Raw genomic sequence first — 26,802 nt, forward strand, 5'->3', positions numbered from 1 at the left:
AAGCTATGCTACTTTCTCCCCACCCCCACCCGCCTCTAGCTTATCTCTCCACCCTTCAGGCTCTCTGCCTTTATCACTGATGAAGGGCTTTTGCCCGAACGTCGATTTTACTGCTCCTCGGATGCTGCCTGAACTGCTGTGCTCTTCCAGCACCACTAATCCAGAATCTGTTTTCCAGCATCTGCAGTCATTGTTTTTACCTTAAAGAACAGTTGTACCTTGTACTGTTAGACTGCAGTTTATTTCAGCTCGTGGTGTGATGAATGACATTGTAGTCCAGTTGCAATCTTTTGTGTTAGGTAATAACCTAATCTAACATTAAGAACACTGTACACAAGTCTGCCTATCCATCAAGTCCAAAACCCTGCTGTTAATCCATTAGTTAATTTGTGTTAAATTACCAAATGCATTATTATAACTTAAATAATGAGTATCAAACTATAAATCCCTAACATTATTGTTGAATGTTTTTTGCCTTATGGAAACAGAGAATAAATAGCCCTTTGGATTAATATCCTCAGCTTTTTTTTTGTTCCATTAAATTAAAATTTCTTCCTTTGCTTACTGATCTGCACGAGCCTGAAACTATCAGAAAAATTCAGGGTGGATGTTTTAGTACCATGGTGTGATAAAAGCACTTGTGACTGGTGGCAAAATAGGGTGAGAGTAGAAAAACCTCATTTTGATCCAATTTCCTTATTTTACCCACTAACCTGAAATAAAGTTTTCAGAATCTTGCCATTGATTGAGTTTGAGTTATTGTTGTCACACATACCATGATACAGTGAAAAGTATTGTGTTGTGTGCTGTTCAGACAAATTGTACCATATAAATGTGGATCAGGGTAGCAGAACCGAGTGCAGAATATAGTGTTATAGCTGCAGAGAGAGAGAGAGAGAGATCTGCATTCACATTTGAAGGATCCATTCCAAAGTCTGATCACAGCAGGGAAGAAGCTGCTCTTGAATCTATTCATATGTTTATTCAAACTTTTATATCTTCTGCTTGATGGAAGAAAGTGGAAGAGATTATAACTGGGGTAGTAGGGGTCTTTGATCATGTTGTGTGCTTTCCCAAGGCAGCGGGGAGTATAGAGGGAGTCAATTAATGGAAGGGTGGCTTGCATGTTGAACTTAGCTATGTTCATGACTCTGTAATTTCTTGAGGTGACTACTTTGTTTCCATGCATTTACATCACTTTAAAGACCTAGATCACCTATTCATATTTCACTTCCAATTCTAGAGTAGAATACAATCTCAACAGTTTGGAAACAGGCCCTTCAGCCCAACAAGTCCACATTAACCCTCCGAAGAGTAACCCAGACAGACCCATTCCCCTCCCCATATTTACCCCTGACAAACACCTGCACCAACCAACCCCACTGCCCTGTGGCCGAGCACTTCAACCTGCCGACGACATGCAGGTCCTGGGCCTCTTCCATCGCCACTCATTACCACCCGATACCTGGAGGAAGAACGCCTCATCTTCTGCTTTGGGACCCTCCAACCCCATGATATCAATGTGTACTTCACCAGTTTCTTCTTCCCCTCCCCCACCTTACCCCAGTTCCAACCGTCCAGCTCAGCACCATCCTCATGGCCTGTCCTACCTACCAATCTTTCTTCCCACCTATCTGCTCCACCTTCCTCTCTGACCTATCACCTTTACCCCCACCACCATCCACCTATTGCATTCGCAGCTACTTCCCACCTTACCCCAACCCAACCCAACCCAACCCACTCCCATTTATGTCTCCAACTCCGAGGCTCTCAGCCTCCTTCCTGATTAAGGGCTTTTGCCCGAAACATCAATTTTCCTGCTCCTCGGATGCTGCCTGACCTGCTGTGCTTTTCAATACCACACTCTTGACAAGCACCTAACCTACACATTCCTGAACACTATGGGCAATTTAGCATGGCCAATTCACCTAACCTGCACATCTTTAGACTCTGGAAGGAAACCGGAGCATCTGGAGGAAACGCACACAGACATTGGGAGAATGTCCAAACTCAACACAAACAGTCACCCGATGCTGGAATCAAACCCAGGTCTCTGGTGCTGAGGTAGCAGTGCTAACCACTGAGCCACTGTGCCACTCCTTTGCTTCACTGAGAAACTTGGCGACACAGAAAACCAGCAGGTAAAACAAAGTGGGTACCTTGCCACAGCAGCTCACAGAGTGCTGTCCTTATCATTGTCTAATCACTTCTTTTACCCACTATCTCTGCATGTCCATGACCACAATCCTCCTCAACCCCTTTATCCATGCGACTGAACATTGGCACACAATCAACACATTCTCATACCTGGTCTCGGACCAAATTACATTCCACTTCAAGCCTTCATCACTGTACATTAGAGCTTACTGGTACCTATGACTTATTGACTCTTGCAAGGTCGTATATCTGACATGGACAGACATTTTAGGGCTGTTAACTTGCTTTCTTAATGTACTTTGACTTTCACGCTTACTTGGAGGCTGCCTGCTTTTGTCTGCACAACATTGTTTCCTTAGCGCACCATGTCTCGAGCACTCAGTTGTAGGCTACCAGTCTCTGCAATTTAGCTTGCTTTATTTGCTCAGCAAGAGAGGCTAGCAGCTGATGGTGGGCGGCACTGAACAGTCAACCTATTAATTGGTTAGGGATGGACATTTTGTTTCGTGACACCATGCTTTAGCAAAGTTAGTGCTGCAGCATGTGTTTCATGCAAATGGCAATCTATGAACAGAAGAGTCCTTAGTGAGGTGAAGGAGGACTACAGTCATTAAGGAAATCCTGTCACAGTCAATCAAGGGGTTCATTTTATTCCAGTCCATGGGGTCATGATTGGCCCTGCAGATCAAATGCAAACAGTCTACAGGTAGATCAGTGAGGATGTTGCTGAGAGATCATACTGGGGTTTGGACCAGTTTTTCCTGCAGTAGATTGAGTATGTTGAAAGTGAAAGCAAAAGCAATTAGTGGTTTTGTGTGAGCTCTGAATGAGGTACCTTCAGTGAATGAGTAGGAAGTGCAGGAAAAGTTAATACTTTGGGAACTTGAGGCAGGTGGACATGATGTATACTACACAGAGGATGTGATTTGTGATCCTTGATGAGATGCTTGTGCAGTGGCAGAGTTCATGTGAGTGCTGACCGTTGAGTCTGGGAGTGTAGAGTGAAGATGATGGCACTTAACTTCATAGAGCAGAGAAGAACATTGACCATTCTGGAGCACTGCTGAGCGTCTCTGACGACATGGGGCATAGCACTGACTCATACCGCAATTTCCGTCCTAACTAGTTGGGTTTTTAGGTGTGAACTCTTTTGGTGGTCAGCAGGGAAAAGAACTGACCTCCTGTCCAGCATCCTGCTTACCACCACCTACAGATCCCCATCTGGGAAGTGAAAGAGAGCACTTGCCCCTCTTCTGAACATCTCCAGGATCTAGCACTGCAGTTTGTCAAATAATTCCTGGCTTGCAGTATATGTAGTGGTGTGCAGCTGGGCTTTCAATATGGTGCCAGAGGCATGTAAGCCAGAAAGTATCACCAGTAGTGAACACATCTGCTTCACTCATTGCTGAATCCCAGAGAAACCCACACAGCATCTCAGCTGCATAAATAATAAGGAGAGAAGCAGATGATTATGTGAGAAAATTCACCTTGGGTCATAGGGGACTGACTGTCTACAAATGGGAAAATGTAGCACCCAGTCTCTGAGCCACGGTTGAGTAATTTCTCGGTTTTATTCAGGTTGGGTTTTATTTTCTTTTATTTGCCACCATTTAAATAATTGTGTTTAATGTTCAGATTTAGATTAAGTTAAATTTTGAAAGTATAGTCATTTAAACAAAGCTAGTAGCTATTTTAGGAAATAATCACATCTGATGATTATTATTGCAGCTGAATTGTCTTAATTATAATTTAACATACATGAATAAAAATAAAGGAATCTTAGCCAAAATTAACTTATGTTTCAATTTCTGTTGCATCATTAAAGTCAAATTCAGTTCTACCAAGTAATAATTGATAACATTTTAAAAAAAAATTCTCAAAACGTTACATCTGCAAGCTGGTAGAAAATAAATAATAATGAGAAACAAATGGAAGCAATAGGTTGTGGTGCTGAAAGCCAATACTTTCAAACAATGATGCATTACTCACGTTTCTAATACAATATAATAAAAATTTACTGATCCAAGGATGTGAAAGCCTTTTCCTCCCTGACTAATCCAAATTGAAAATCAGATCTCAAAAGAAATTCATTGTTTACAGCCTGCAGTCTTGGTGGTGCATAAATGAAATAAAATTTTGTGGAATAGTTCAGTTGCTGACATGGAAAATTAGATGGAAGAGCGCCATTTATTGAGCAGCCTATTGAAAAGTCTAGCTATCCCATGTAATCGCTGTGCTTCATGAAAATGATGGAGGCATTCCCTACCTGCCATGTTTTCATCTGGGACCGTTGGTAAGTCAGAGAAGCATCCAGGCTAATTAGGGGATTAAAAATCTGGAAAGTTTTCTGCTAACTCCTTTGGGCGATCATTGCTCATCAAGAAGCCTCCAGTAACATCTTAAGATGAGCATGTTAAGGTTGTAATCATCTTTTTGTAAGCAGGTTCAGTGAGATCGAGATATTGGGTTCTGCAGGTGAACTTCCCCTTCAGCCAAATGGGTTACTATCTATCTAGTCATTCCACCTCACATAGGCCCAAAGCTTTACCAGTTCACTTCTAGATTTCTTGGTGGATATACTTGCACTTGTGACTGTTCATACAAACGTATGAATTAAGACCAAGAAGAAGTATATTCCATTCAATTAGATCTGGCTACTCCACATTCCTACCTGTCTCCAATATCCTTTGACTCCCCTTGATTATCAAGAATATATCTATCTCTATCTTAAAAATGTTCAATGGTTGTACTTCCACCGCCTTCTAAGAGACCATCCCAATGGGAGTGGCACAGTGGCTAGCACTGTTGCCCCATGATGCCAGGGACGAATGTTCAATTCCAGCCTCAGGTGACTCTGTAGATGTTGCATGTTCCCTCTATGTCTGCATGGATTTCTTTTGGATCCTCTGGTTTTTCACCCATTGGCCAAAGATGTGCAAGTTAGCTGAAGTAGTCATGCTAAATTGCCTTTTTATGTCTAGGGTTGTACAGGCTAGGTGGGTTATCAACAGTAAATGTGGGGATAATGGAGGGATGGTGGGTAGCCATTTGGAGGGTCAGTGGAGACTTGATGGACCACTATCTGCACTGTAGGGATTCTATGAAAGATTCTCAATCCTCTATGCGAACGATATTCTCCTAATCTCTGTCTGAAATGGGCAATCCCTTATTTTTAAAGTTTTTAGATTCTCCTGTTAGAGGAAACAATCTCTTTGCTTCTACCCTGTCAAGTCTCCTCAGAATCTTATATGTTTCAATCAAGTTACCTCATAATATGCTAAACAGCAAATGCAAGCCCAACCTCCTAAAACCACACAATTATTTCAAGTATAAGTTTAATAAACCTTCCCTGAACATTCCAAATGCATATACATACTTCCTAATTAGAATCATAAAAGATTAGGGTACTGTATTACAATGTTAGCAACATGATGGGCAATATTATCTGTGCCAATGGTCTTGCACTCGAGAGTCTGGCTCAGTGACGTTAAGTGAATGATCAAGCAGAACAGAAAGCGCATCAGAAAGGTGGCACACTGAGATTTTGTCTCTGCTTTTATCTTGATCCACTTCTATATTTTTGCAAAATTCTCTGAAGAGTTGTTAGTTTCAGGATTGATCTGAATGTCCACTATTCCTTGAAAACAGTGGAGATGTCTTAAAATGCCTAACCAGGGTACTTACTTCTTTGAAGGTTGTATCTTAGACTTTATAAATTCTGAACTGTAAATGTTGTACCTCGGCTTGCTGTGGATGCTCAATCAGAGTATATTCAAGTTAGAAAATGGTTAGATTTTTGAATGCTTGGGAACCAAGGATGGGGAGGTGGAATTGAGCAAGATGCCATGATTTTATTGACTGATTCAGCAAGTTTGATGGATTGAATAGCCATCGCCATCTCCTGCTCCTGTTTCTAATGTTGTGCTTGGATTGCAACACTATATTTGCTTGACAGTCTGTGTTTTACTTTTTGTCATTTATTTAGAAAGGCTGTAATACCCATCTGTATGTTACAGACATAACCTTAGTCGGTGTTCAGTTTATAGCTGAGTTTTTATTTCTTTAAATCATTCATTTTCAACATATAAGATCACCAGCCCTATCTCACCACACGCTATCATTTCAAATTCAAAGGTGACAGTAACTTCAATAAAACTCATACATTTTTTATCGAGGCAAAGAGTAGAATTGATTTTGAAATTGAATTTCTGATAGTAAAAGTCATTTAGGGTTTCTCTGCAGTGTTTGTGTCCTGGCTATTTTTGCAGTTGCTTTTACCCACTAGGGTAAAAGCGAGTACCACTTGTTTCAGCTTCGAGAGCATCTGCAAAATGTCACAGCATATTAGCTCTATAAATCCCGGCTGCTTGAACATCAGGAGGATGAGTATGGAGGGAAAGCATAACCTTTGCTGTACACTGCTGTTAAACATGTTCAACTGATAAAAAGTCAAGACAGTCTGACTAATAGATTCTCTTGGATCATAAAGGTTAAATCAGGCATTTTCAGATACTTGTTAATGATTCCAGAGAAATACTCTTAAATTTCACATGAACCCTCAACAAATTCTGCACTCATTGAATCAAATTCTCTTTTGTCAGTGGAGGAGATATTTGGAAGGAGTCAGCCATTTTTAAAAATGTGAGTTGACATTTATATGTTGCTAAAGCAATTTTGTAACTTCTGTACTAGTGTGACATTTGACTTGAGTTGGTACTCTGAAATAGCAACACAAGCCTTATTCCATTTGCACTGAATTGAAAGATGAGTCTTTATTTCCTTTCTCCTCTTTGTGAGCAAGTTGGTGTGAAACAGCCAGACAAAGGTTTAAAACAATGGGAATAGGAATGCAATTTTTTACTGCTGGCAAGCTGAAATGATGGCCAGCTTAATTTCAGGATGGCTAGTTTGTAAGGGTTCAGGATAGTAGCAAATTGCAAAAAGAATTATGATTTTGTGTATTATGAGGAGTAGAATAAAATAATTACAACTTGCAGGACAACCATGCATATACAAAAAAAAAACAACTTTTTGATTTATAATCCTTCTCATCTCACCAGAGAGATTTCCAATCTTATTGCAAGCAAAGTGACCCATAAGACAGAGAATCTAGTACATTGAGTGAGTGGAATGGAGAGAACTACAAAGGTAGGATATCAGAGCTATTTGAATGGGCAGAATTAGATTTAATGAACAAGTGCTCTTTTTATTATTTTGTCTGGTATTAACTTTTCTGATTCCATTGAATCTTCATTACATGATAGGCAAAAGAGAAGATATTGAGGAGGAGGTGCATTTTTTGGAAATCACTATTTTAATTTACCTGACACTTTGCAATTTTTCAGCATATCTGTGATTGCCAATTCAAACCCACTCACAAATTGTTATTATTTTTGATATACCTCTTATGATTGGTAAAGAATGCTTGAGTGACAAAATCAGCAAAATGAACTTCCAAATAGATTCTTTATTCTAATGTACCACAATCTTCCTGACCATTCCTTCAGATCATCCAAGAGTTGTTGTTCTTTTATGATTCTGGTGCTTTGAAGTACTTTTTTTTGAGATAGTAAAGAAAACTGAGCTGTATCACATACAAAAACAGAACCTCAATAGGTCTTTTTGTTTTATTTGATCAGTATCGCAAGTTCTACAGTATTAAACATGTGGTAGGAAGTATCACAATCCCAATTACATTCAGGCAAAAAGTGCTTTCCTGAGAAATGTCAGTATTGGGCAAGTCTGCACTGAATTTGGAAGAATAACAAAGACCATCCAAAATAGGCACCATTTATTTTGTAATTTTTATCATTTGTAAATGAGAGAGAACATTGTTAACTTTAGTGTGAATTCAGAATTGTGGGTTAGTATGTTATCCAGCAGGGATGCACAAATCAGTTTTTCCTGTCAGATCCAGGTATCGTCTGAATTATGAAGGTTAATGAATTCATGTCTAATTGGCATATGTATTCAATGGTGGCTGTGACATTTGTGTACCTCCTGTGAAAAATCTGTTTATAAGTATGAAAATGCACAGAATGCAAAGTGCACTGAGGCGTTTTATCAAAGTCCATCATGTGAAAGCTGAAATAAGTTAATGGGTATTGCAGAGGTCTGTGCTATGAATAAAAAATCTAAATTCATGTTGTATGTATGAATAAAGTAAAAGGAACTGTAATTATCAATCTTCCAAGTTTCACATATTAGGAAGTAGTGTATTATGAAAGATCCATATTTGCACAAAATCTGTTCAGAGCTCTGGTTTTGAAAAGCTAAATAGTAATACATTTTAAGGCTATGTTATTAACGATTTATGCATCAATTGCAAGCATAACTGAACAGAATGTGGTGCATGGGAATTAAATATAAATTGAGGGCTCATGTGGCACAGTGGTAGTATCTCAACCTCTAGCTCAGGAGACCTGGGTCCAAATTCTACCTGCTCCATGGATGTGTCATTAGACTTTTGAACAGTTTGGTTAAAAATAGACATGTTAAAAAGTAATTAAACAACCAATTGAAAGGGCCTGTATTGATGTTACAATCAAGTTAAAATGTCATCTGGGTCTCAAACTACAAAGTTCATGACAGTCAATGCATTCCAACCTATTGACTCCAGGATCCTGTTTTTAAGGATCCGAGCTGTACATCTAGGCTAGGAGTCCCACCTGTGCCAGAAGTGTGTCATAGTGCACCTGAACAGGTTGGTTAAAATATCTCAAACACAAATAGCATCAAACATGGAGCTAGGTAACCCCAAGTACAATTTTAAAATGCAATATACGTGTGATGTGAAGGCAATCAAAGGTTACTATTGAACTGCGTTGCAAAGTTTTCTAAATGTGATCAGTAGTTTTTGAGGTACATGAATGGGTCATTAATCTCAGTGCTGTTGTGGGTTGCTGCAATATGAAAATTAGCTGCTGCATCTGCCTATATTGAAATAAAATCCCTGATAATTCAAGACAGGAAAGGACTAGTCAGGATTGGGGCAAGTTACAACTGAAGGTTGGGATTTTCTGTACGTGCACCACCCCCTGTGTGATAAAATTACTCCTCAGGTCCTGTTCAAGTCTTTCCCCTCTCAACTTAAACCTATGCCTTCTAGGATTCCCCTACCGTAGGGAAGAGACCTTGGCTATTCACTCTATCCGTGCCCCTCATGATTTAAAAAAGCTCTATACGGTCATCCCCTCAGTCTCTGACACGCTGGGCAAAAAGCCCCCAGTCTATTCAGTCTCTCCCTGTAGCTCAAACCCTTCAACCCTGGAAACATCCTTGTAAATCTTTTTGAGGAAGGATCACTGGACCCGAAACATTAACTTTGATTTTTCTTCACAGATGCTGCCAGACCTGCTGAGCTATTCCAGCAAATTGTGTTCTTGTGCCTTCCTCACTTCCTATCTACCTGCGACTTTACTTTCAAGGAACAATGAACCTGCACTCTAAGGTCTCTTTGTTCTGCAACACACTCCAGGACCTTACCATTAAGTGTCTAAGTCCTGTGCTGATTTGCCTTTCCAAAATGCAGCATCTCACATTTATCTAAATTAAACTCCATCTGCCACTCCTCGACCCATTGACCCATCTGATCAAGGTTCTGTCGTACTTTGAGGTAACCTTCAGTGTCCATTGCACCACAAATTATGGTGTCATTCATCTGCAAACTTACTAACCATACCACCTATGCTCACATCCAAATCATTTATATAAATGATGAAAAGCAGTGGACCCAGCACCAATGCGAGTTTCCACATGAGCAGATTTCAGCTCATTTCTCTTTCGATCTTATAGTGGATAGGTTGCAGTTGTTGGAGGAGGATATGCATGAACTGGGTAAAGCTTTTTTATTGTGGAGGATGGACCACAAACAGAGACCGGAAGACCATCCGTTGATGATAAATACATCTTTTATTATCTCATATAGTAATCCTATGGTTTCAAAATAATTTTTCAATATGTATGACATCTATACTTATTAAATAAGCTTTCTCCTGAACGTGTGCAGAAATATATTTATTCTTTTTACTTATTGCATTTAAGTTATTAAACAAAATAGACAATATGCCTCAGGAGATAACAGGCCATTCATTGGTTCCATGAGTATATCAGGCTTGATTACACTCAGCAACAATGTAATACAAGGCTATGGCTTAAATCACAATTGGGAATAAAAGCCTTAAATAGTTCCCTCCTACAACATAGGCTTTTTAAAGTTACATCTCCTCAGGGCTATCACAGCTATATAACTCAGAATATATTTAAACATTTTTGGTTGATGAGAAATTGTAGTGTAATGCCACCTGATTTATAAAGCAAAAATGTCTTTGGAGATTGCCAATAAAATCCTCAGTCATGAGACTCTTAGCATAAAATTATACAGTGTAACTTTTGTATGATTTGTGTTAACAGTTTTATGCTGTATTAGGTGTTATAGAGTCATACGGTATGGAAAGAGACCCTTTGATCCAACTAGTTCATGCTGGCCATAATCCCAAACTAAATTAGTTCCACCTCCTATTCAAAATCAATATAATTGAAAATAACATGGCATTTTGTCTCTAACATGTCACCTTAGGGAACTTTACCCTTGATAACTAAAATTTTAAAAGCATGTTTTAATATTGTATAAACTTAGATTTTTATTAAAGTTGCGACAAGTGAGACGTTTTTGATTTGAAATTAATCAGTCTTTATTTGATTATGGCGAAGCAATGGTCTAGTGGTATTACTGTTGGATTAGTATTCCAGTGATCTAGGTAAGAGTCTAGGGACAAAAGTAGAAAGTCCTGGAGAAACAACACATGTCTGGCAGAGTGAGAAACAGAGTTAACTTTTCAAGTCTAGTGACCCTTCTTCAGAACTGAAAGCAGTTGGCTCATGGTGGTGTTTATGCTGGCCAGAGTGGCAGGACTGGTTGGGATGGGAAGGAGTAAATTGAATACATGGAGATGGCGTCAATAGCAAGAGAGAAAAGGAGGAGAGGCAAAGAATGGGATTGCTGATGATAAGCCAAGAGAGAAGTAAATACTGAGAAGGGTGAGGAGTGTGATTGATTGAAAATGGGCTAGCTGTGCTGAGGACAGTCCACATCAACCAGAACCTAGGGGTGTCAGGGTACATAATGAACGTGGAGTATGGTGCTTGCATTCTGAAATTGTTAAAACTCCATGTCGAGTCCTGAAGGCTGCAGGGTACCCAGGCAGAAGAGAAACTGTTCCTCCAGTTTATTTTGAGCTTTGCTGGAGCACTGCAGGAGGCCTGAGACAGAAATGTTGATGTGGGAACTGAACTGGACTCACCATATAAATACAAGAGCACATTAGAGGCATTAAGGAACTCCTATCCTGACTCCCCAAAGACTGTCTGTAATCTCCAAGGCACATGTCAGGATGTGATGGTATAATCCCCGCTTGCCAGGATGAGTGCAGCTCCAACAGCACTCGAGCAACTGGACACCATCTAGGACAAAGTGGTCCACTTGTTTGGCAATACCTCCACAAACATCCAATCCCTCCACCATCGATGCACCGTATCAGCAATGTGTATCATCTAGCGACAATCAAATGCAGCTTTGATGTCAAGAATAGTCAATGCTTAAAAATAACTTTCCAAACCCACAATGGCTACCAACGGTAGAGACAGCATAGGAACGCTACCACTTGCAAGCATATGTCCAAGCCACACTCTATTCTGACTTGGAAATGTCTCACCATTCCTCTCCGTGTCACTGGGTCGGAATCCTGATGTTCCCTACCTACAGCATATGCAGTGTTTTAAGAAGGCAACGCACAACTGTCTTCTCAAAGGACAGCTAGGGATGGTATAGGGCTTTTGCCTGAATTTGATTTTCCTGCTCCTCGGATGCTGCCTGACCTGCTGTGCTTTTCCAGCACCACTCTAATCTAGACTCTGGTTTCCAGCATCTGCAGTCCTTGTTTTTACCTATGGTATTAAATGCTAGCTGTGCCAGCAATGCCCATGTCCTTTGAGTGAATAACAAAAATGCTATGTCCAGAACACATTTATGTAACTCTAACTACCATCATACTGTAATGAAATATTTTATACAAGATATCTAATCCAATAATACTGAGACTCATTCAATGTTCCCGCTAAACTGTGTGTCTATGTGGCAGTGCAGCAGCTTGCTAGGGACAGCATAGACCATGTTGTGGGATAAATAATGTGTGAGCATTTAGCAATACTGTGCACTAAAAAATGTTGTCTTTTCTATTAAATTAAGTTTTAATTAATGTACTCATTGTTTCTTCCTGTAGCCCTGCCTGTATTGTGATCCCTAGGTTTTTCCATTAAGTGGCGGATGTGTTTGTTTGTTGCTGTGAAAGTATGTCATGTGTATTTTTTAAAGCGATCAATCTTCTGTTTCAATTTAGTTGTCTCCAGCGACAGTGAAAGTGAATCAGAGTGCAGTAACTGCAGTCAAGATGACAATGTTTCAGCCAACAGCTCAAAGAACCACAATACAGAAAAAGAAAGAGAGCAATCTGGTAGGAAAATGAAAGGTACAACAGTCTTCTTCTCTGAATTTGCTTTACCTTTAATCTTAGAAAGAAGTGCTTCAGTGTGAAACTTTCCGACATATGCTTGTCCTATCCCTGACTACGTTGCTAAATACAATAATGTGAGTAGAATGCATAAAAATCAGACCATAACCTAGCTCTCAGAATTATGGATCACTACATTTCCAATCAGATAAACTCTAGATGACTAAGCTTAAGCGAGAAAACCAGTACCTGGTGTATCTCCCACTGTGATCATGTTTCCCTAGTATATGTTGGTAGAAATGGGAAGTGATGGCCTAATAGTATTATCACTATACTATTGATCCAGAGACCAGGTAATGTTGTCGGGACCTGGGTTTGAATCCTGCAATAGCAGATGGTGGAATATGAATTCAGTAATGATCTTGAAATAAGGGTCTAATGATGACCATGAATCCATTGAAGACTGACAGGAAAAAAACCATCAGTATTCACTGATGTCCTTTAGGGAAGGAAATCTGCCATCTTTACCTGATCTGGCCTACGTGTGACTCCAGACCCTCAGCAGTGTGGTTGACTCTTAAGTACCCTCTGGGGCAGTTAGGTATGGGCAATAAATGCTGGCCTAGCTGGTGACATCCACATCCATGGATGAATTAAATATATAAATGAAGGAGCATGGAGGTAGTTTCCGAAGACAGAAACATTTTTTATGTAAGTATCTAGAGTAAAGTTGATTTGCATATAGGGCCACAAAATAGAATGTCAGTATGTTGAGATGCCCCATTTACAGCAAGATGAATAGACAGTGCTGAAAGTGTAGTAGACAGATCTGACTTCTGTATAATGAAAATAATTTCAGAAACACTGACTGCAAATCTTTTGTGCACTACATGATACCCTGAGGGTGTAACTGTCAGAAAGATTGAACGGGCTGGAACTAATTTCTCTAGAATAGCCAAGACTGAGAAAAGACCTGATGGAGGTTTTTAGAATTGTGGTGAAGTATTACAGGGGTTTGAAGGATGTGACTATGGTGAGATTTATGGCTGAGATGGATGGGAAGACTGGTGAGGTCTACCTTGATGTTGAGATCAGCTCATGCTGTTCTTGGTAGGCTGTGGTGATGTTGCCAACTGAGGATGTTTATTGCCTGTTCAGTGTCATATTAACTCAGCAACTCACCTCATTAATATTTACCTTCCTATCTTCTTAACATGCAAGTCAGGGAGAGTACCTGCCACTTGCTCCACATTGCTTAGGATCAAATAGCATCTCAGTGCATGACCAGTACATCCCTTTCTACATGCACTGGCATCTGACACTTGCCAACTCCTTATGTCCAGCATGGTATCTTTTTAATCCACTTCCAAGCTGCTTAGGAGGCTGCTCATTCCATTGTGTCTATGTCAGCTATGCAGAAAAGCTGCCTGATCCATTCCAGTCATAAAATGGATAGTTCATTTGAGTGGATAGTTTGCAAATATGTTAAGGGACTTGGAGGGGTTGATGTGAAGGTAGAATTATCTTCAGGTGGAAAAGCAAGTTTGGCACACCTAAGTGGAATTCATAGGCTGAATCTGTTTTTTTTTAAAGATGTCAGCTTCACAGATCTTCTGCAGGGCTTATCTCCATGAGGTGTAGCGGGATCTCTCACTGTATCTTACCAAATGAATCTCATTAACTACCTACCTGACCCCTGTGGAACGCTGCTTGCCTGATTCTAGCCCCATGTTCCCAGCTGCTGAAGTGAGAACAAACTCGCCACTCAGTGGATATCACCCTGAAATACCAGCATCCCTGGTGCCTACACTGTCTTTAAAAGGCAGCCATGCACCTGAGTAAGCACTGGCATTCTGAACTGTCCTGCTCTTCTCATATCTGAGAAAAGGAGAGTGGTACCATGATTCTCTGACAAGGACCTGTTTGTCCTGTTGGACTGTGTAGCCCAGGCGAGGAGGCTGTCCTTCTCCCCAAAGGACCAGTAGACCAGCCTACATTTCTAGACCCAGGCATGTCTGCTCTGGGGTCACCATCTGCTGCAGTGTGGTCACACAGTCTAAAGGGATAGCCAGCAATGCCACATGTAGGTCAGTGACCTTCTCCACTCCACTAGGGTAAGTGGCATAGTCTGCCACCTCACACTCGCTCTACCTCTTCTTCTGCACCCACCTTCCATTAAGGCTCGTGCTCTCCCACTCTCACTGTTACATACAGTATCTTCCCTCACTTGTCCTCATTCCCTCCCAACCCATCACAACACTGATCCTCCATTGCTTCTGCTCTGCATCCTCACCCTCTTGGGATCCCTCCCCACCTCCCCCCCCCCCCCCCCCAACTGCACTAGCATCTGTGCCAGTTACTTCTATCTCACTCAGTCCCTCCTTTGTCTCATTGCAGGAAAGAATAGTCATGACAAGGTTAGTGCACATTTGCCCAGCATTAGGCTTGTCAACCCCTCTAAGGAGAGAATCTTCACAGGAGGGGACCGAATCCCTCCTGTGGAGTTGCTGAAATATCCATGCTCCCCAAATAGAACATGTACCTCATGTTCACTCATCTGCAACTTCTACTGTAACTCCATTGTCAGTGTCATTCATAGCACAAAATCTCCAACTAATGGCTGTGGCACCTTCTCCCTCTTGTGTCTTGCTGGACCCTGTGGAGAAATAAGTTGCTCTGTGAGAAAGCAATTCCTTTTATCTCTGAGGAAGAGAGGCCAGAGGCTTCAGAGGAAGCATTGGTAAGGCGGTCTCCGGTACCCCCGAGCTCAGACAGTGATACCTCAGTGGGGAACATCTGGATTAAAGAGTTTGGGAGCAGGATCATTTGAGTGCCTATATGTGAGGAGGACTGCTGGAGATCAGGCATCTGCTCAACCCTTGACAGGAAAGGACCCTGTGGTGTTGGTAATCAGTAACTTCATTCACATGCATAGGGAGGAAGAGGAGTAGCAGACAGGGATGTAGGAGGCAAAGATCCTCGGAGTACAGAGGCTGCAGCTACACTAAGGGGGCCCAGATGCCTCAAACATGCAGTCATCAGGCTAACTCTGTGGACAGGTTGGTAACCATGAAAAGCCTGGCCCAGCACTCTCAGGGTCTGTTGGAAATACTCACCCAGTCACTCACTCACTCAATCACCCCAATCATTAATCCTCAAGATGAAGGCATGGTAACAGGGGTCCTGACACCTGGTGTGTCCTCCACACAAGGAGACAGGACAGTGCCAGGAGGCACCATGTTGGAGAAGGAGCCACACACAGCCAAGAAGACCCTTGGCATGTTTGGCTATCCAGACATAAACACTCTTGGAGTTGCCTGATCAAATCCCCAAAGCCAAAGGACCCCAGTGCTGTGTAGGCTCCTTCCACCCCAGCTATGGAACCTGGAACAATAGTGAGATATGGTGGGAGGGAAACACAATTGAACTTCTGAGGACATTTTGATGCCACAGGTGACATTGCACAGTGTATAAGTGTCAGATTTTCATAAATCTGCCTGGTTTTGCCATGCATTGATTTGTTTGAGTCTCTGTATAGCTCTGAATATAACCAAGCCATGTCATGATCTTATAGGAAGCATCATGGATTGATGTCTCTGTTGAGAGCATGCTGTAGCCTGTGGAAGTAAGATTAATAAGGTGTATGCAGGGCAATGAGTTCAGCTGGCACCGTTTCACCTTGTGGTCAAATGACCCTATTCTGTACCCGCCCTCTGTGTGTAAAATGTTAGAGTGATCAAAGTGGTCAGGAGCATGCAGGGCAAGGAGGTGCAGAGTGAACCAGGACCTAATGCCTTAGGATTTCTGATGGTTAGGGAGCCCGTACATTGTATAGGTTTAAGTGTAATGATCTTGCCCTTTACAGGGTCACCCATCACTGGGACTTGCAGCCCCCTCCCTCACATGTCGAAACACTTACCCTGCCCATTTGGCTGTGGTTACAAACATTTTCTGTGCTTTCTCAATTCACAGCAAGTGCTCTTCTGGCAGTGGCTTCCAACCTCTAGTTCCTCACGTTAGTGAGGTCCCAAATATCCAGGTTCCTTCCTGTGATCCCGTTGAGTTTGCATATCCCAGGTCCCCGCCCAACCCATCTACATGAGTCTGCACATGCCTACCTTAACCTCCCAGCTCCTGGCATATAAGGTGCCATGTGTGGTCACACACTGTCCTCCCCTTGGAGCCAGAGTTATCTTGACCATGACTGGACATCCCCCTGCCATATGAGACATTCCAATCTATGTTATACGATCTCTGCCCCTTACAAATGTATGGTCTCTTTCACAATTGTCACCCCACACCCCGTCCCTTTCACCAAATCTGCAACCTCAATTCCCAGTAGGTCATGAGTTGCCTTCCTGCAGCATTGGAACACCTTGCCCCTGACCCACACCCTAACCACCCCCACCCCCCCCAAACTGTAACTCCCCTACTTTCTCTGTCTAGAACCGATGGATTAACCATGCTCTATCCCTTTGAGTCACAACCCCAGGCAAGAAGTGTCCTGAACCCTGACTGGTGCCTCTGTATCTCCCAGACTGCATTAGCCCTAAACCTCTGGACAGGCTGCTATGCAGCCACAGCACTTACCGTAAGGTGTGTTCTGGACTGTAGAGGCTTGGACACCCAGGCTGAGAGAACCCTAACCCAACGCTTGATCATAGTCAATTTCCTGGATTGGCATTAGAGTCTGTCATTCACTTACTGTGGTAGGATTGATGGATGCATCCTTGGACTTTGGTGAGGACTACCCGCTGGAGACTCTGAGACCTGGCTGCTTTGTTGCTGCACGAACTGTATATATGCCATGTGAGCTGCTGGCACATGGTGCAGGTGAGAGATTGATGGAGTGCAATGCCATTCATCAAGATGTATGCATGCCGTTCACTGAGGACTGTTGGCCAACAGGTCAAGCTTGTGTGATTGTGCCAATAGACATGGTAAGGCAGGGATACTATGAGCATGCAGTTGACACTAAGTGAAGGAGCATTAACAGAGCAAGCGAGAAGCCCTAAGATATACATCCTGGTCCAATCTATGAGCTGGGTGTGTCCCCGTTTGCACAAAATGTCTCCATAGCAACCTTTCAGTGCTAGTTGCCAGTGCTCCCTGCAATGCAGAACAGAACTTTGGAAGTGTCCTGCAAATGGATCAGAGAGGTGCTATGAGAGTTCTGAGAGGCTGGGGGTTATTGATGCCAATTCTTTGAATGAGGGGGCCTGTGCTGGTGTCCATGGGTCATGCCCTGGAATGCTGTTTATTGCTGAGCTACATGGTGGTTCTTCACAGCCAGCGATAGCTGGAATTGCCAGATGGCTGCTCTGACTTCATGTTGAGAATTCTCAATGTGTAGTTCATTTTTTTTTTTCAGTCCCCTAAACTGAGGAGATCCTAAATCACCTGTTAATATTTTTTCTTTTTTTCTCCAAATCTCCTGGTTACATTTTTTTTCCTTTTAACCCCGCACTACTGCCTTACTGTGGTAGTGCTGATTTTTCCCCAGCACCCATGTTGTATGTGTGCGCAGGTGTAGGACACAGTGAAGAACAACAAGTACATAATTCTTTATTTATATTTCACCACCAGGAAGAAAGGAAACACCAGAGTGGCCAATGACAAGCAATGCCCTTCACAACAAAGGGCAAAGCTGTGTGATCAAAAAGTGAAGGGGAGGGCTGGGATTAAATCAAAATAGAGTTGGAGGGGAACTAAAATGCTCCAATTCCTGCAGTGCCCACCTCTCCCTGAACAGCTGAAGGGTGTTGGTAGACACAGTGTGTTCCTTCTCCAGGGACACCCAGGCTTGAACATAACCACGGAAGAGGGGCAGGCAACTGGCCATAATGACCCCTTCTATGCCCACTGCTTGGACTTGCTTATGGCTAGTTTGGCCAGGCTCAGGAGCAGACCCACAAGGAGATCCTCTGAATTACCTTCCGCCCGGGTGTCAATGTCCAGAAGATGGGAAACTTAATGTCAGTGAGATGAGTTGTGCCCTTAGTAAGGTGTTTAACAAGCTATAGTCTCCTTAAACAGGCACTAGTCACTGCCCTGCAAGAATCTCACTTCAGCATCTGGCAATTGTATAAACAGTACAGCGTGTTGCTCCTGTCTGAGACAGGCCTTACTGGAATTTGCTGATGTTTCTGCCACTCATTTCAGTATAAGCCATATCTTTCAAGCTCCCATAATATTCTGCCCCATAGTTGATATGAATGTATGAACCTTTCATGATAGGATGATGAACTTACCAATTTCAGTAGAATCATTCTGTGAGGAATCAAAACTAGTCATAGAATTCCTACAGCATGGAGCAAGCCATTCAGCCCATTGAGTCTATACCAACCCTCAAAAACAATACCACCCCATAACCTGCATTTCCCATAATCCACCTAGTTTACACACTGTGGGTAATTTAGCATGGCCATTCTTCCTAATTTGCACAACTTTGGACTGTAGGAGAAAACCCACGCAGACAAGGAGAGAATGTGCAGACAGTCGCCTGTGGGTGGAATTGAACCCAGGTTCTTGACACTGTGAGGTAGCAGTTCTAACCACTGTACTGCCCTAATCAGGGTATTTGACTAAAGCAAACCCCCTTGACTGGTCACCTGTGATATAACTGATGTCTTTCAATTTGCTTGCAAGTTTAAAACTCCCAACTCTCCTTAAAAAGGAATCTTGAAATTCAAAGGTATAATTTCATTGGAGGAAAATATTTTGAGAATCTTTCAACTTCAAAAATAATCAGGTTGAATAAAACAGGAAGCAATTAGGACAAAATTCTGATATGTAGATTTTTGTTTGAATTTCGAATAACGTTTTCACAGTTATATTCTCCATAAACTGCATGCTGCTAATTTATTGTTTTGCAGTTTCGAGCTATGAGCCAACCAGTAGAACTGCAGCAAGCTATAAATTAACCAACACTTTGTCTGAGAGTCGGACCAGTCTTGGTAGTGAACATGGAGGACGTTCAAGTGCCACAGGGAGCTACAGTGGTGATGGTCCTGGTGATGACTGCAGTGATTTTGACAAGAATGCACTAGGTTAGTACAATGTGACATTACCTTTCGTGATTCTGTAATTCAGGAAAGATTAAATGTAAACGTGTAGGGCTTAAGATAAGATTTAACATATCTGCAGTGTGCAATTTACAATTGCTGACAATGTCATACTTAAACTTATTCTGAAAGTATAGGGTGAAGAAAATGCATAATTTGTAAAAGTCTTAATTGAGCTGCTTTCATGGAATCATTGTTATGAAAGTAACTTCTCAGTATAAGCCAATTAAACTGACAGTATTCTCGTTCACAAGCACTTTATAAATCTATATTTAAAAAAGTAATAAATGATGTGCATTGCTCCCAATAAAATTACATTTTATTGTGGAAGAACTTACTTAGTAATGTAACTTAGTATTGTCCTGTTCATTGGCAGTTTGAGAACTTTGAGGTTATGTTGGTTCAGTTAAGAACTATGAAATTAGCAATTTGATAATCAGAAAAGGAATATTACCAATTGAATAACTGGGAACACTGGAACAAAAAAAGTTGCAAAATACTTTTGGCTCCAGTTTCAGTATAGGTGAAGTCCTTAAGTTGACAAAATGGAGTTATGAATCCTGAAAGCAAAACTTGTATTGTCATCAGACCTGCTGGAAGTCATCATTTAGATACATGTTTGAAAATTATTTAAGTAAACAGCAATGTATTTTTAATTTAACAAATAGACAGTGATTCACTTGATCACCCCGAAAGAAGCACAGGCTATTTGGTCCATTTAATCCATTCTTATATCAAAATACTTAACATCATTAAACAATCTCTCGATTGACTCTCATTTTTTCTGCCACTGTTCATAATATTTCACATATTTGAAACACCAAATGTTTAAATGTACTGAAAATGCATCTGAATTGTATGCCACTTCTTCTAACACTGACCATTATCATAATTGTCTCTTTTGTAGCAGATGAAAGCAAGCATGTCTGGCAGTTTGATAAAACTAGAACACAAGGGCGCAACATGGCAGATACTGGAATTCTGAAATAAAAACAGAAAATGCTGAAAATACTCAGCAGGTGAGGCAGCATTTTGTGGAGAGAGAATCAGAGTTGATGACTTTTGTCAGAACTGAAGAGCTGGAGATGTAAACGGTTTTAAGCAACTGCAGTGTTAGGGAAAACAGAGGATGGGGACGAACAAAACAAGGCCTGTGATAGGGTAGAAGAGATTAAATGACAGAAGAGATCTAGGGTAAAGCAAAAGGTGACAATGATTGGATTAATAACAAAAAAAATTATAAAGGAGAAATAGAAGTTTCACCAACAGCTTCTGTTCAAAAAAGGGGCAAAGTTTATAATCTGAAATGAAACTCAACAGCTTGAATTTTGCTGTCATTACTCTGAAATGAACAGCGGTGTTTGGAGTCTGCACACAGAACGTTATGCACTTAAATCTAGAAGTTGTTGCTAGTAATTCTACACTTCCCTCAGCTTGCATATTGACATATTCACAGATTGCAAATACAGAATCAATGAGAACATGGGCTTTTATGTAATCAGTGTCACTTTAAGTCATCTCCAAAGAGTTGTCCTTTGCTGAATGAGATGAAACTGGAATTTTAATGGCATACTAACTTCATAATCATAAAAGAAAAGTTTTTCCAATCCCAAAATCTTATCTTATATTGTGGAATCTACACTCATGATAAAGTTCTATATTATTTAAATAATATGTGTTTTAATTAGTCTTCCACATTAATCTCAGGCATGTGTTCCAATTGTTTATTTTGTTCTCCATTCATCACTTGTAATTATCATTTGCAATCAATACATTTACTTCCATCTATAAGAATATTTCAGTGTAACTGGCACTTAACCTGCTTGCTGTCTTCACTTCTGCTGGGTACGTGGTGATCATGTTGCTTTGGCACCAGATTTAATCTGCTGTCAAGAAAGGGAAGTCCATGCAACAAGATCATGAGAACACAGATGCTTAGATCTTTGTAGACATATTTGCCACTGGCTTTAAGAGTGCACTTGTCTATATGCTTTGGACAGTCTGGTTAGCATCTGCCCATCTCTTAATGAACATGATATTTTCTTCATTCTACTAGTACAGTATTTCTCTCCTACTCCATTACAAGTTGCTATCTAGACTGCTCTTGTAACATCACAATGGAACTTGTAAGAATCAGTCACATTGTTATGTGTCGAGAGTGTGCTGCTGGAAAAGTACAGCTGGTTAGACAGCATCGAGGAGCAGGAGAATTGACATTCAAGCTAAAGCCCTTCTTGATGAAAGGCTTATGTCCGAAATATTGATTCTCCTGCTCTTAGGATGCTACTTGACCAGTTATGCTTTTCTAGCACCACACTCTCAACTCTGATCTCCAGCATCTGCAGTCCTCACTTTCTCAATATTGTTATGTGTCAAGAGTCAAATGTCAGCCAGATTAAATAAGGAAAAGCACTAAGGAACATTAGTGAAGCAGATGATTTGTTTTTTCAACAATCAACAGTGCTAGTCGATGTCAACTAGCTTTTCATTTCAAATTTCACCATCTATCATGTAAGATTCAAACCTGTGTCCCAAGACCAATGAGCTGGAGTTCTGGGGTTACTAATCTAGTGATATTGCCATCCCCTTACAATCATGGCAACTTCCTTCCTAATGCTTTTGATTGTCTTCCTTTATTCTCAACTGAGAATCCTTTGCCAACAGCACGCACAGGCACACACACCTACGTGCACACACATACACATTTGTTGCATTTCTTCATGTTTTGCTCCACCAGCTATTTTGTTTGATGGATCATCTTCCACATTTACCACCAGTATGAAGCTATCATCTACTTCCACCTCTGTTTGTTCCTCTGTGAGACCCTGGTACAGTCCTCAGCCATAGACACCAGTTATACCCTTTCCACTGGTGCCAGCCTGTGCCAGTAGAGGCAATTCAACATCTGCAACTATTTCAGTCAAAACCTTTGCCCTGATACTAAATTGAAAGAATATAAATTTTAAAAACAACAAAGTAAATTTTTAAAATCACAAAATAGGCGTTTTATTTGGAATCAGTAGGAGGTTAAGAGTAAAAGAGCAGTTGCTGATGATAATGACTTTGCTGTTTCCATTCATAACTTCTTTAGAGCTTTGCACTTGTGTCTATACCTTTCCCATTATAGTTTCATTTTCTTTGCATCTCAACCTTTTTGTCACTTAATCCCTCTTTGCACATCCTATCTTTTGACATTCTCTTTTGTTTGTTCCCCCCATCCACCTTCCCTGCCTTTTTTCTTGCTTAAATTCGGTATATATCAGATTGTTTCCAGTTCTGAAGAAGGGTTGACATGAAATGTCATTTCTGCCTCCACAGATGCTGCCTAACCTCCTGACTATTTCTAGCAGTTTGTGATGAAATCATAAGATTGCTTCAAGCATGTTTCATGATTGTTTAATTTAGACCATACGTTTGAGTCTTTTGGTTGCTGTTTAAGTGTATTGCACTCTTGCACATATTGTCTGGAAAGGAGGGTTTTGTTTTAGCTTTAGAATAGACATAATGGTGTCTTTGTTGGTAATCATTATTGTATTGGCAACTTCTTCTGTATGAATGCTGTATTGATCTGAAAATCAATGTTTGAAATTATCCTTTAGTTTTCTGCTTGGTTTTGAAATTATAACAGCTTTGTGGACATTTTCTTTCACGTTATGTTTTTCAAAGGTCTCTATTTAAAGTGTTCCCTCATTGTATAGACATTCTGTATTCCGTAATAAAAACTATTATTTGATACATCCAAATTTCAACACAAGTTATGCATGTTTGATACACAGTTTCAATTGATGCCATCAATTAAATATACCAAATTAAATTTGGTATGAGCATATTGAAAACTGAATAAAACATGGTTAATTTTTTAAATGATCAAATTTAGGAAGACCTTTGATGGATTAGGAGGTCAAATACAATCAACATTTTTTATGAAAGGTGTATCTGCCTATTAATGCAAAGCCTGTTTTGCCCCATGTATTATCAACATGAGACAGAATATGCACTGGTTTTACTCTATGGCTGCATAGAAAAGAATTACAAACACATAGCTGCATGCAGTTTGATTCTAAAATGTCAGTTTCTTACAATTAACAACAGAGGTGTCAGCCCTGTATGTAAAAAAAGTCAAATATCATAGTCCACTTTAGAAAGGTTGGACAGGAGAGTCCATTATCATAAATAAATAATATTTAAATAAATCTAAAAATAATTGTTATGTTTTAACACCAAGTTCACTGCAACATATCATGCTCTAAGCAGTATATTTCAATACAATTCAATTCTATTATATGCTTGTATTTTAATGAGATACCTATTTGATACAGTAAAAAATCTGTGTAATGCATGTCACTGTTCTGGTGCAGGCAGACGCTGAATTCTGACAGTCATTCTTTGTGCAGCTATAGAGACAAAAATACAAAATTGGGCGTATTACCTCTTTGATTGCTGCCCCTTTGCAAATCATCATGTGGCTGTGTCTTAAAACATAATTAGTGACAATAATCAAAATACCACTTTGTTTTCTGGTGCATATTTATTTCAGGTCTTCCCTCACCATAATAATAATAATGCTGCTATTTACTCTAATTGCCAAAACAACAATTATTAGCATTGCTATTCATATGTTAATTTTAAACTCTGACTTTCAATATGTTGCAATGTGGAAATCAACATGATTCCTAGCACCTCACTGATGATGGTTATGCACAAGACTTCTGAGCAAATATTAGTATTGTTACTTTTAAATTATATCTACACACTGCAGTCAGAAATGTTAATTTAATCCATCTTCACAGAAGGAAAAGATACAAATTATGTAACAGTTATAGGAGTCTAGCGATTCTCCATAAGAACAGATAAGGGGAGCAAACATGTGGCCAACACTATAGCATTTGCTCTGTGTGGTGCGCTGTTGTATTTATTTTAATTCTGAGTGTAAATGATGCAATAAATTGCACTAACATGGCAAAAATACTCTACAACAAAAACTTGTTTAGACAAGAAATATGAGCTTATTGCATTATAGTTTGTATAATATTACTAAACTTAATGTAGTAAATATTGAATATTGTAGATTAAAGACTTTGGCACTATTTTGTTGTTGAGTGAGGCTAGTTGTTCATTTTGTTTGAAGGCAATACAGTCTACACTTTAAAAAAAAATCTAAATATAGGGGAAGATATCCTGGGAAAAGCCCAGTTTAAAGGCTATGGCAAATTTTGAATTGGCTTCACGGATATTTTTATTGAAATTCTTGCTTTTGCCTTTTTGAATCCCATGTTTCCCAGTTTCATGTCCCTTTTTGATCCAGTGTAATTGAGAAAATAATTGTTTGCTGCTTTTCGTCCTTCCAGCACAGGGATGACGTGTACAACTTAATCTGTTGGGGTAATACATGCTCTGTGAAGTGTTTTAAAATGAATCTCTTTATGTCTGCTACAGGTTGTCATTGAGTGGGCCAGGGTCCAGGCATCCTCCCAATCTCTGTCATCCAAGGATTGCCCCTGTTCTCCTTCCCAAAACACCCGGGTTGGAGCTGTTGGTTCTGATGTCATATGAATAAAAGAATTGTACAAACTGACGCAAGTCCTTGAGTCATTTTTTTTAGATCAAATAGCTTTAACTCCAGAAGAGTTCATTTTCTGAACTTGTCGCTGGATAACGTTGTAGCTTGGGAAAATCTTTGCTGTAATAATCCACAGCTGAATCTAGTATGTTCCAGTTATTTAATCTATTTTATTCATGAGATTTCCAAGTGTGCAAAATCCTTTTTGAACTCTAATGTTAAACACCACAATCCCAGTGCGCTGTTGTGAAGCTTTAGTTGCTATGTGTCACTGAGGCAATAAACCTGAGTAGATGTTTGAATTGTTCATGCAGTTTCATGCTGGCTTTTAGGTTTAAACTTGAGCAGATACGCTTCGTTTGTGGCTATGTGAAAGCGTTCTTAAGATTTACGGAGAAGCTGAAATCTAAATTTGTGACTGTATTGTCTGCTACATGCAACTGTTAGACTGCAGAAGGTCATGGGTAATTATTTACTACGTTCCAGTTGCACATTGTTGTGCCTAAATAAACTACAATTTAATTGTATGGAACTCTAGAGTAGCTAAGAAAATACTTTAAAAGTGCTAGAATTACTTATAAACCTGCTGCCTTTGTTTTATCCCTTTCTCTAAGTTTCTTTTAGTCATTCACAGGATCAGGGTGTTGTTGGCTAGTCCAGCATTTATTGCCCATTCCTAATTGCTGAGAGGGCAGTTCAGAATAATGCTTATTGCTTTAGGTCTGGTGTCACTTTTAGGCCACACCAGGTAAGAATGGCAGCTTTCCTTCCCTAAAGGACATCAGTGAACCGGATGGACTTTTTTGAACAATCAACGATAGTTTCATAGTCATCTTTAGACTCTTACTGTTGAATACATATTTTACCATCTGGATTGGCAGGAGCCAAACCTGGGTGCCCAGAATATTACCTGGGTCTCTGGATTAATAGTGTAATGATAATACCACAAGTCAATCATCTTCCCTTTTCAAAATTTCTGTTTAAATGAGAAATTCATTTAAATTTCATTCTATGTCGAAAGTTAGATGAACTTTTTAAATGTCTTTTTTTTGCTTTTGAATCTCACTGTTTTGAATTGAGCCAAACCCATTTGGTTTTCCCCTTAAATCAGCTTCTAGAGTCAGTTTTTTGGGAATATTGAGATCCAACATATCCAGAAACTCATTCAGTTCAATCATCAATCTGATTTGTATGTGTTGAACAGAGCTCTGACACCTTTTTGGTGATTTATCGGTTTCTAAGAAATGAGATTATATCTTTCTCCCCAGACCTAGAGCAGAGATGGTAGCATGGTAATAATGTCATTGAGCTAGTAATCCAGAGATCCAGGTGGGTGTTTTCCATCATAGCAACTAGTGAACCTAAATTCAGCTGCTAAAGGTTTGGAATTGAAGAATTAATCCATGTAACGGTGACCATGAAATCATCATCATTTGTCATAAAAACCATCTGGTTCACTACTGCCCTTTAGGGAGGGAAACCTTGCCATCATTACCTTGTCTAGTCTACATGT

General features: G+C 40.2%; 1 protein-coding gene across 5 annotated transcripts in view; it reads left to right on the forward strand.

Annotated features, from left to right (window-relative positions):
- The window catches only part of LOC122564062 (rab effector Noc2-like), a 169,378-nt gene extending 144,074 nt beyond the window's left edge, over positions 1-25,304 (forward strand). For 2 of the 5 annotated variants that reach the window (XM_043718552.1, XM_043718549.1), the window contains exons 7-9: positions 12,555-12,683; positions 19,541-19,714; positions 20,637-21,954. In XM_043718552.1, coding sequence (XP_043574487.1) covers positions 12,555-12,683; positions 19,541-19,714; positions 20,637-20,719 — 386 coding nt within the window. In that variant the 3' untranslated portion in view covers positions 20,720-21,954. Of the gene's footprint in view, positions 1-12,554; positions 12,684-19,540; positions 19,715-20,636; positions 21,955-25,165 lie in introns of those variants that run through there. The other 3 variants (XM_043718548.1, XM_043718550.1, XM_043718551.1) reach the window with 3 other exon arrangements.
- Positions 25,305-26,802: the final 1,498 nt, after the last annotated feature.

Source organism: Chiloscyllium plagiosum, chromosome 28 (assembly GCF_004010195.1).
Source record: "Chiloscyllium plagiosum isolate BGI_BamShark_2017 chromosome 28, ASM401019v2, whole genome shotgun sequence".
Classification (NCBI taxonomy): domain Eukaryota; kingdom Metazoa; phylum Chordata; class Chondrichthyes; order Orectolobiformes; family Hemiscylliidae; genus Chiloscyllium; species Chiloscyllium plagiosum.